A 9843-nucleotide genomic window follows, 5' to 3' on the forward strand; every position below is an offset into this window, starting at 1 on the left:
GGACAGTGACAGGTTTTCATGGGGCTGATATGAGGACAGTAACAGGTTTTCATGGGGCTGATATGAGGACAGTGACAGGTTTTCATGGGGCTGATATGAGGACAGTGGCAGGTTTTCATGGGGCTGATATGAGGACAGTAACAGGTTTTCATGGGGCTGATATGAGGACAGTAACAGGTTTTCATGGGGCTGATATGAGGACGGTAACAGGTTTTCATGGGGCTGATATGAGGACATTAACAGGTTTTCATGGGGCTGATATGAGGACAGTGGCAGGTTTTCATGGGGCTGATATGAGGACAGTGGCAGGTTTTCATGGGGCTGATATGAGGACAGTAACAGGTTTTCATGGGGCTGATATGAGGACAGTGACAGGTTTTCATGGGGCTGATATGAGGACAGTGGCAGGTTTTCATGGGGCTGATATGAGGACAGTAACAGGTTTTCATGGGGCTGATATGAGGACAGTAACAGGTTTTCATGGGGCTGATATGAGGACGGTAACAGGTTTTCATGGGGCTGATATGAGGACATTAACAGGTTTTCATGGGGCTGATATGAGGACAGTGACAGGTTTTCATGGGGCTGATATGAGGACAGTGGCAGGTTTTCATGGGGCTGATATGAGGACAGTAACAGGTTTTCATGGGGCTGATATGAGGACAGTGACAGGTTTTCATGGGGGTGAAAATGGAAATCTTTGCTCTCCCTCTAGTGGTGTTGAATGTTATTACACGTTTTATGAATGATAGAATTGAATTTTGCACATCTGTTGTGCGTGCGTGTGTGTGCGCGTGCGTGTGTGTGTGTGTGTGTGCGCCTGTGTGTGTGTGCGCCTGTGTGTGTGTGCGCCTGTGTGTGCGTGCGTGCCTGTGTGTGCGTGCGTGCCTGTGTGTGTGTGCGTGCCTGTGTGTGCGTGCGTGCCTGTGTGTTGTTTTACTCAGGACTTTGACCAGCTCTTGGAGGCCATGAAGAGTACCTTGGCAGAGGACTCTCACTCAGCCTTCGTGTTCAACTGCTCCAACGGCAAGGGAAGGACCACCACGGCCATGGTCATAGCTGCTCTCACTGTCTGGCACTTCAATGTAAGACTACACTTCTCACTGTCTGGCACTTCACTGTGAGACTACACTTCTCACTGTCTGGCACCTCACTGTGAGACTACAATTCTCACTGTCTGGCACTTCACTGTGAGACTACACTTCTCACTGTCTTGCACTTCACTGTAAGACTACACTTTTCACTGTCTGGCACTTCACTGTGAGACTACACTTCTCACTGTCTGGCACTTCACTGTAAGACTACACTTCTCACTGTCTGGCACTTCACTGTAAGACTACACTTCTCACTGTCTGGCACTTCACTGTGAGACTACACTTCTCACTGTCTGGCACTTCACTGTAAGACTACACTTCTCACTGTCTGGCACTTCAATGTAAGACTACACTTCTCACCGACTGGCACTTCAATGTAAGACTACACTTCTCACTGTCTGGCACTTCACCGTAAGACTACACTTCTCACTGTCTGGCACTTCACCGTAAGACTACACTTCTCATTGTCTGGCACTTCAATGTAAGACTACACTTCTCACTGTCTGGCACTTCACCGTAAGACTACACTTCTCACTGTCTGGCACTTCACCGTAAGACTACACTTCTCATTGTCTGGCACTTCACTGTAAGACTACACTTCTCACTGTCTGGCACTTCAATGTAAGACCACACTTCTCACTGTCTGGCACTTCAACGTAAGACTACACTTCTCACTGTCTGGCACTTCACCGTAAGACTACACTTCTCACTGTCTGGCACTTCACTGTGAGACTACACTTCTCACTGTCTGGCACTTCACCGTAAGACTACACTTCTCACTGTCTGGCACTTCACCGTAAGACTACACTTCTCATTGTCTGGCACTTCAATGTAAGACTACACTTCTCACTGTCTGGCACTTCACCGTAAGACTACACTTCTCACTGTCTGGCACTTCACCGTAAGACTACACTTCTCATTGTCTGGCACTTCACTGTAAGACTACACTTCTCACTGTCTGGCACTTCAATGTAAGACCACACATCTTACTGTCTGGCACTTCAACGTAAGATTACACTTCTCACTGTCTGGCACTTCACCGTAAGACTACACTTCTCACAGTCTGGCACTTCACTGTGAGACTACACTTCTCACTGTCTGGCACCTCACTGTGAGACTACACCTCTCACTGTCTGGCACTTCACTGTTAGACTACACTTCTCACTGTCTGGCACTTCAATGTAAGACTACACTTCTCACTGTCTGGCACTTCAATGTAAGACTACACTTCTCACTGTCTGGCACTTCAATGAAAGACTACACTTCTCACTGTCTGGCACTTCAATGTAAGACTACACTTCCCACTGTCTGGCACTTCAATGTAAGACTACACTTCTCACTGTCTGGCACTTCAATGTAAGACTACACTTCTCACTGTCTGGCACTTCACCGTAAGACTACACTTCTCACTGTCTGGCACTTCAATGTAAGACTACACTTCTCACTGTCTGGCACTTCACCGTAAGACTACACTTCTCACTGTCTGGCACTTCAATGTAAGACTACACTTCTCACTGTCTGGCACTTCAATGTAAGACTACACTTCTCACTGTCTGGCACTTCAATGTAAGACTACACTTCTCACTGTCTGGCACTTCACCGTAAGACTACACTTCTCACTGTCTGGCACTTCAATGTAAGACTACACTTCTCACTGTCTGGCACTTCACTGTGAGATGATTTGCTGTGTAATAAACACATTGCAGATGTTACCAGAACTGTTAAACCAGTATTAAAACAGCCATGTTCATCTGCTGTTGGTTTGTTTCTGCCATAGGGCTTTCCTGAGTTTGGTGACGATGAGATTGTCAGTGTTCCTGATGCCAAGTACACGAAGGGAGAATTCAAGGTGAGTAACAATCATAAGAGACTTTTACCAAAAGAGGGTTTGAATGAAACATAAGAGTTTTTTAGATTGACCACATAGCAGAGACTATAGTGCCACAGCTCATTATTGTTAGAGCTGTAGTGGCCTAGCAACCACCTAACAGACAGGATTCTCCTCTGGTCTGGAATAGTCTGGCTGACAAAGTCACACCGAAGTCTGTAAAAATGGGACATGATACATCTCTGCTTGTCACTCTGCATTAATAAGATAGATTTGGGGGTAAGGCCCTGCGATAGACTAGTGTCCTGTCCAGGGGGTGTACTGAGGTGATAGACTAGTGTCCTGTCCAGGGGGTGTACTGAGGTGATAGACTAGTGTCCTGTCCAGGGGTTGTACTGGTACATCAAGTTGCTTCACGCTTCAGAAACAGCGTTCTGAGCCGGTCTGGTTCGCACAAGCCAAAGGCAAGGCTACTTACTTACTACCTAGGGTTCATGGTAACACATCACCACCATCTCTCTACACTACCTGGGGTCCATGGTAACACATCACCACCATCTCTCTACACTACCTGGGATCCATGGTAACACATCACCACCATCTCTCTACCTGGGGTCCATGGTAACACATCACCACCATCTCTCTTCACTACCTGGGGTCCATGGTAACACATTACCACCATCTCTCTCTACTCTACCTGGTGGTCCATGGTAACACATCACCACCATCTCTCTTCACTACCTGGGGTCCATGGTAACACATCACCACCATCTCTCTACTCTACCTGGGGTCCATGGTAACACATCACCACCATCTCTCTACTCTACCTGGGGTCCATGGTAACACATCACCACCATCTCTCTACTCTACCTGGGGTCCATGGTAACACATCACCACCATCTCTCTTCACTACCTGGGGTCCATGGTAACACGTCACCATCATCTCTCTACACTACCTGGGGTCCATGGTAACACATTACCACCATCTCTCTACGCTGCCTGTCTGACAGTCCGTGTGTATTCTGTCCTGTCTGACAGTCAGTGTGTGTGTGTATTCTGTCCTGTCTGACAGTCTGTGTGTATTCTGTCCTGTCTGACAGTCTGTGTGTATTCTGTCCTGTCTGACAGTCTGTGTGTATTCTGTCCTGTCTGACAGTCAGTGAGTGTGTATTCTGTCCTGTCTGACAGTCTGTGTGTATTCTGTCCTGTCTGACAGTCTGTGTGTATTCTGTCCTGTCTGACAGTCAGTGAGTGTGTATTCTGTCCTGTCTTGACAGTCAGTGTGTGTATTCTGTCCTGTCTGACAGTCAGTGTGTGTGTGTATTCTGTCCTGTCTGACAGTCAGTGTGTGTATTCTGTCCTGTCTGACAGTCAGTGTGTCTATTCTGTCCTGTCTGACAGTCAGTGTGTCTATTCTGTCCTGTCTGACAGTCAGTGTGTGTGTTCTGTCTGTCCACAGGTGGTGATGCAGCTAGTCAGACTACTGCCGGACGGCCACCAGATGAAGAGGGAGGTGGACATGGCTCTGGACTCAGTTAGCGAGACCATGACCCCCATGCATTACCACCTCAGAGAGATAATCATCTGTACCTACAGACAGGTAGGACCATACACCCCATAGACAGCCATACTAGACCATGACCCCCATGCATTACCACCTCAGAGAGATAATCATCTGTACCTACAGACAGGTAGGACCATACACCCCATAGACAGCCATACTAGACCATGACCCCCATGCATTACCACCTCAGAGAGATAATCATCTGTACCTACAGACAGGTAGGACCATACACCCCATAGACAGCCATACTAGACCATGGCCCCCATGCATTACCACCTCAGAGAGATAATCATCTGTACCTACAGACAGGTAGGACCCCCCTCCCATTACATACCTATAGACAGGTAGGACCATACACCCCATAGACAGCCATACTAGACCATACACCTCATAGACAGCCAGCTGAGTGATTATCATCTGCACCTACAGACATGTCCAGTAGAGGGCGACACCTGCCTTTACATTACACTACCTATCAATAACACAAATAATGTCAACTCATTAAAACACTGTTTTGAAGGCTGTTTTGATCACACTGATATAAGGGAATGGTTGCATTGGTTGTCATGTGTCACAGGTACATTTCTAGTCTGAAAGGCATGACCCTGAACTGGTACAAACCAATGGGAGAGACAAGACTATTTAGCTACAGTTCTACTTCTGGCCCATAGATGGCAGTAATGCTCTTGTTCTTTTTGTTTTTTAGCTACAGTTCTACTTTTGGCCCATAGAGGGCGGTAAATGCTCTTGTTTTTATTTAGCTACAGTTGTACTACTGGCACATAGATGGGAGTAATGCTCTTGTTTAATTTTTTTAGCTACAGTTCTACTCCTGGCCCATAGATGGCAGTAATGCTCATGTTTTTTTATTTAGCTACTGTTCCACTCCTGGCCCATAGATGGCTGTAGTTCCACTCCTGGCCCATAGATGGCAGTAATGCTCTTGTTTTTATTTGGCTACAGTTCCACTCCTGGCCCATAGATGGCTGCAGTTCCACTCCTGGCCCGTAGATGGCAGTAATGCTCCTGTTTTTATTTGGCTACAGTTCCACTCCTGGCCCATAGATGGCTGCAGTTCCACTCCTGGCCCATAGATGGCTGCAGTTCCACTCCTGGCCCATAGATGGCAGTAATGCTCTTGTTTTTAGGTGACTAGTCATGTCTTGGACCCAAGCTACTCAAAAGCATCTACAAGTACTATGTTTGTTTAGTAGTTGTTGTTTAATGTTAATTCTTTGACTTTAGGGTGCAGTACTGGTTAGAAATGAATATTATGTTGTTGCTCATGATAATAAGGGGCGACAGGTAGCCTAGTGGTTAGAGCGTTGGACTTGTAACCGAAAGGTTGCTAGATCGAATCCCCGAGCTGACAATCTGTCGTTCTGCCCCTGAACAAGGCAGTTAACCCACTGTTCCTAGGTAGGCTGTCATTGAAAATAACAATTTGTTCTTAACTGACTTGCCTAGTTAAATAAAGGTAAAAAACAAAAAATATATATACTGGTTTACATTGACTACTTTCTTTGAGCTCTTGATTGAGAAAGCATTGTGAGTAGGGTCCTATGTGTCTACTACTACAGCTGGTTGACTCCTGAGATGTGTGTGTGATGATAAATCAAATGTTATTGGTCACATATTTAGCAGATGTTATTGCGGGTTTAGTGAATTGCTTATGTTAATAGCTCCAACAGTGCAGTAATATTTAACAATACACACACAGAGTTTATAAATAAAATAGAGAAGAATACTGCCTCTATGTGACATAATTAAAGTAACCAGTGATGACAGGTCTATGTACAGTATATGGGGCAGCAGCCTCTAAGGTGTAGGGTTGAGTAACCAGTGATGACAGGTCTATGTATATGGGGCAGCAGCCTCTAAGGTGTAGGGTTGAGTAACCAGTGTTTCCATGTCTATGTACAGTATATGGGGCAGCAGCCTCTAAGGTGTAGGGTTGAGTAACCAGTGATGACAGGTCTATGTATATGGGGCAGCAGCCTCTAAGGTGTAGGGTTGAGTAACCAGTGATGACAGGTCTATGTACAGTATATGGGGCAGCAGCCTCTAAGGTGTAGGGTTGAGTAACCAGTGATGACAGGTCTATGTATATGGGGCAGCAGCCTCTAAGGTGTAGGGTTGAGTAACCAGTGATGACAGGTCTATGTATATGGGGCAGCAGCCTCTAAGGTGTAGGGTTGAGTAACCAGTGATGACAGGTCTATGTATATGGGGCAGCAGCCTCTAAGGTGTAGGGTTGAGTAACCAGTGATGACAGGTCTATGTATATGGGGCAGCAGCCTCTAAGGTGTAGGGTTGAGTAACCAGTGTTTCCAGGTCTATGTACAGTATGTGGGGCAGCAGTCTCTAAGGTGCAGGGTTGAGTAACCAGTGATGACAGGTCTATGTACAGTTTATGGGACAGCAGCCTCTAAGGTGTAGGGTTGAGTAACCAGTGTTTCCATGTCTATGTACAGTATATGGGACAGCAGCCTCTAAGGTGTAGGGTTGAGTAACCATTGATGACAGGTCTATGTACAGAGGGCAGCAGTCTCTAAGGTGTAGGGTTGAGTAACCAGTGTTTCCATGTCTATGTACAGTATATGGGACAGCAGCCTCTAAGGTGTAGGGTTGAGTAACTGGCTGGTAGCCGGCTAGTGTGTGTGTGTGTGTGTGTGTAGAGAGAGGGATCCTGTAGTTGAAGTTCAACAGGGCTGCAGTGCTCTGCTCTCTCTGTTTTTGCCATTTGGAATACAGACTGTAATCAATGTGTGTCTGTCTGTACTGAGGCTGCACTCTGAGGCTGCCTGACTGCACATGGGCCAGCCGGAGGTACCCTGCCCCGTCTCCACACTATCAATGGGCCTCATTGTCCCTCCGTCTCTCTGTCTCTCTCTCTCTCTTTCCCCCTGCTCTCACTCTCAAGCTGTTTCTCTGTCTTCAGATTTCTCTCTTTCTTTCTTTCTTTTCTTTCTTCTTTTCTTTCTTTCTTTCTTTCTTTCTTGTCTTTCTTTCTTTCTTCTTTCTTCCTTCTTTCTTTCTTTCTTTCCTTCTTTCTTCTTTTCTTTCTTTCTCTCTTTTCTTTCTTTTCTTTTTCACTCTTTCTTTCATTTCTTCTTTCTTCTTTCTTTCCTCTTTCTTTCTCTTTTCACTCTTTCTTTCCTCTTTCTTATACTACTCTTTTTTCCTTTCTTTCTTCTTTCTCCCTCTTTCTTTCTTCTTTCTTTTTTTCACTCTTTCTTTTTTCCTCTTTTCCTTTCTTTCCTTTCTTTTCATCTTTCCTTTCCCTTTCCTTTCTTCTTTCCTTTCCTTTTCCTTTCAACTCTTTCTTTCTTCTCTCTTTCTCCCTTTTTTCCTTTCTTTTTCTTTTTCTTCTTTTTTCTTTTCTTTTTTCTCCTTTCTTCCTTCTTTTCCCTTTTTCTTTTCCCCCTCCTTTTTCCCTTTTCCTCCTTTTCTTTTTCTTCCTTTCTCTTTTCTCTCTTTCCTCTCTCTTTCCTCTTTTCTTCCTTTGCTTCTTTCTTTTTCCTTTTCTTCCCCCTCTTCTCTCTTTCCTCCCCTTTTCCCTTCTCTTCTTCTTTCCTTTCCCCTTCCCCTTGTTCTCTTTTTCCCTCTTTCTTTTTTTTTTTTTTTTCTTCTTCTTTCTTCTTTCTTCTTCTTTTCTTTCCCTTACTTCCTTTATCTCCTTCTCTTTTTTTTCCTTTCTTTCCCCTCTTCCCTCCTCCCTTCTTTCTTTTTCTTTTCTCCCTTTTCTCTCTTTTCCCTTTTCTTTTTTTTTTCTTTTCTCTCTTCCCCCTTTTCTCCTTTCCTCTTTTTTTTTCTCTCTTTTCTCTTTCTCTCTCCCTTTTCCTTCTCTCATTTCTTTCTTTCTTTCTCTCTTCTTTCTTTCTTCTTTCTTTCTCTCTTTCTCTTTTCTTTCTTTCTTCTCTCTTTCTTTCTTCTTTTTTCTCTCTTTCGCTCTTCTTTCTTCTTTCTTTCTCTCTTCTTTCTTCTTTTCTTTCTCTCTTTCTCTCTTTCTTTCTCTCTTTCTCTCTTTCTTTCTCTTTCACTCTTTCTTTCTTTCTTCTTTCTTCTTTCTTCTTTCTTTCTCTCTTTCACTCTTCTTCTTCTCTTTCTTTCTCTCTTTCACTCTTTCTTTCTTTCTTTCTCTCTTTCTTTCTTTCTTTCTTTCTTCTTTCTTCCTTTCTTTCTTTCTTCTTTCTTCATCTTCCTTTCTCTCTCTCTCTCTCTCTCTCTCTTCTCTTCTCTCTCTCTCTCTCTTCTTCCTCTCTCTCTCTCTCTCTCTCTCTCTCTCTCTCTCTCTCTCTCTCTTCTCTCTCATCTCTCTCTCTCTCTTTCTTTCTTTCTTCCTTTCTCTCAACACAGCAGCCGTCCAACCCTGCCACTGCTTCCCACCGTCAATAGATTCCACTCTGTGACATATTCTTCTTAATGTGCAATTCATCGATAGTCTGCAGTGTTTGCAGCTCACTTACCCGTCATAGTAATCATCTCTACATACAGTAAACCTCTCATTTATAAACGTGTGGTGTCTTTCTGGAAAGGTAAACTGACCAGGTAACTTTTTCCACTTTGTGGGAGGGAATCCAAATGCTGTATATGAGTGTTGAATGAGGAGTCGGTCATCCTCCTTGTAGAATATCTGTCATGGCTGATGATTAGAATCTCTCCTGACATGTAGTGGAGCCTCCTGTCCAGCCTCCTGTCCAGCCTCCAGCTCCTCTCGTCTCCTGACGTGTAGTGGAGGCTCCTGTCCAGCCTCCAGCTCCTCTCGTCTCCTGACGTGTAGTGGAGGCTCCTGCAGCTCCAGCTCCTCTCGTTCTCATGACGTGTAAGTGGAGGCCTCCTGTCCAGCCTCCAGCTCCTCTCGTCTCCTGACGTGTAGTGGAGGCCTCCTGTCCAGCCTCCAGCTGCACTCTCTCCTGACGTGTAGTGGAGGCCTCCTGTCCGGCCTCATGTCCAGCCTCCAGCTCCTCTCGTCTCTCTGACGTGTAGTGGAGGCCTCTATCCAGCCTCCAGCTCCTCTCGTCCTGAAGGTAGTGGAGCCTCCTGTCCGGCCTCCTGGTCCAGCCTCCAGCTCCCTCTCGTCTTCCTGACGTGTAGTGGAGGCCTCCTGTTCGGCCTCCTGTCCAGCCTCCAGCTCCTCTCGTCTCCTGACGTTGTAGGGTGAGGCCTCCTGGGTCCGGCATCCTATCCAGCCTCCAGCTCCTCTCGTCTCCTGAAGTGTAGTGGAGGCCTCCTGTCAGGCCTCCTGTCCAGCATCCAGCTCCTTCGTCTCCTGACGTGTAGTGGAGGCCTCCTATCCAGCCTCCAGCTCCTCTAGTTCCTGACAGTGTAGTGGAGGCCTCCTGTCCGGCCTCCTG

General features: G+C 45.8%; 1 protein-coding gene across 3 annotated transcripts in view; it reads left to right on the top strand.

Annotated features, from left to right (window-relative positions):
* Positions 1–9843, top strand: part of pald1a (phosphatase domain containing paladin 1a) — a 115280-nt gene that overhangs the window by 61581 nt on the left and 43856 nt on the right. For all 3 annotated transcript variants that reach the window (XM_031813075.1, XM_031813074.1, XM_031813076.1), the window contains 3 exons: positions 945–1085; positions 2872–2943; positions 4382–4522. In XM_031813075.1, coding sequence (XP_031668935.1) covers positions 945–1085; positions 2872–2943; positions 4382–4522 — 354 coding nt within the window. The remainder of the gene's footprint in view (positions 1–944; positions 1086–2871; positions 2944–4381; positions 4523–9843) is intronic.

Source organism: Oncorhynchus kisutch, unplaced genomic scaffold (assembly GCF_002021735.2).
Source record: "Oncorhynchus kisutch isolate 150728-3 unplaced genomic scaffold, Okis_V2 Okis04b-Okis11a_hom, whole genome shotgun sequence".
NCBI lineage: Eukaryota > Metazoa > Chordata > Actinopteri > Salmoniformes > Salmonidae > Oncorhynchus > Oncorhynchus kisutch.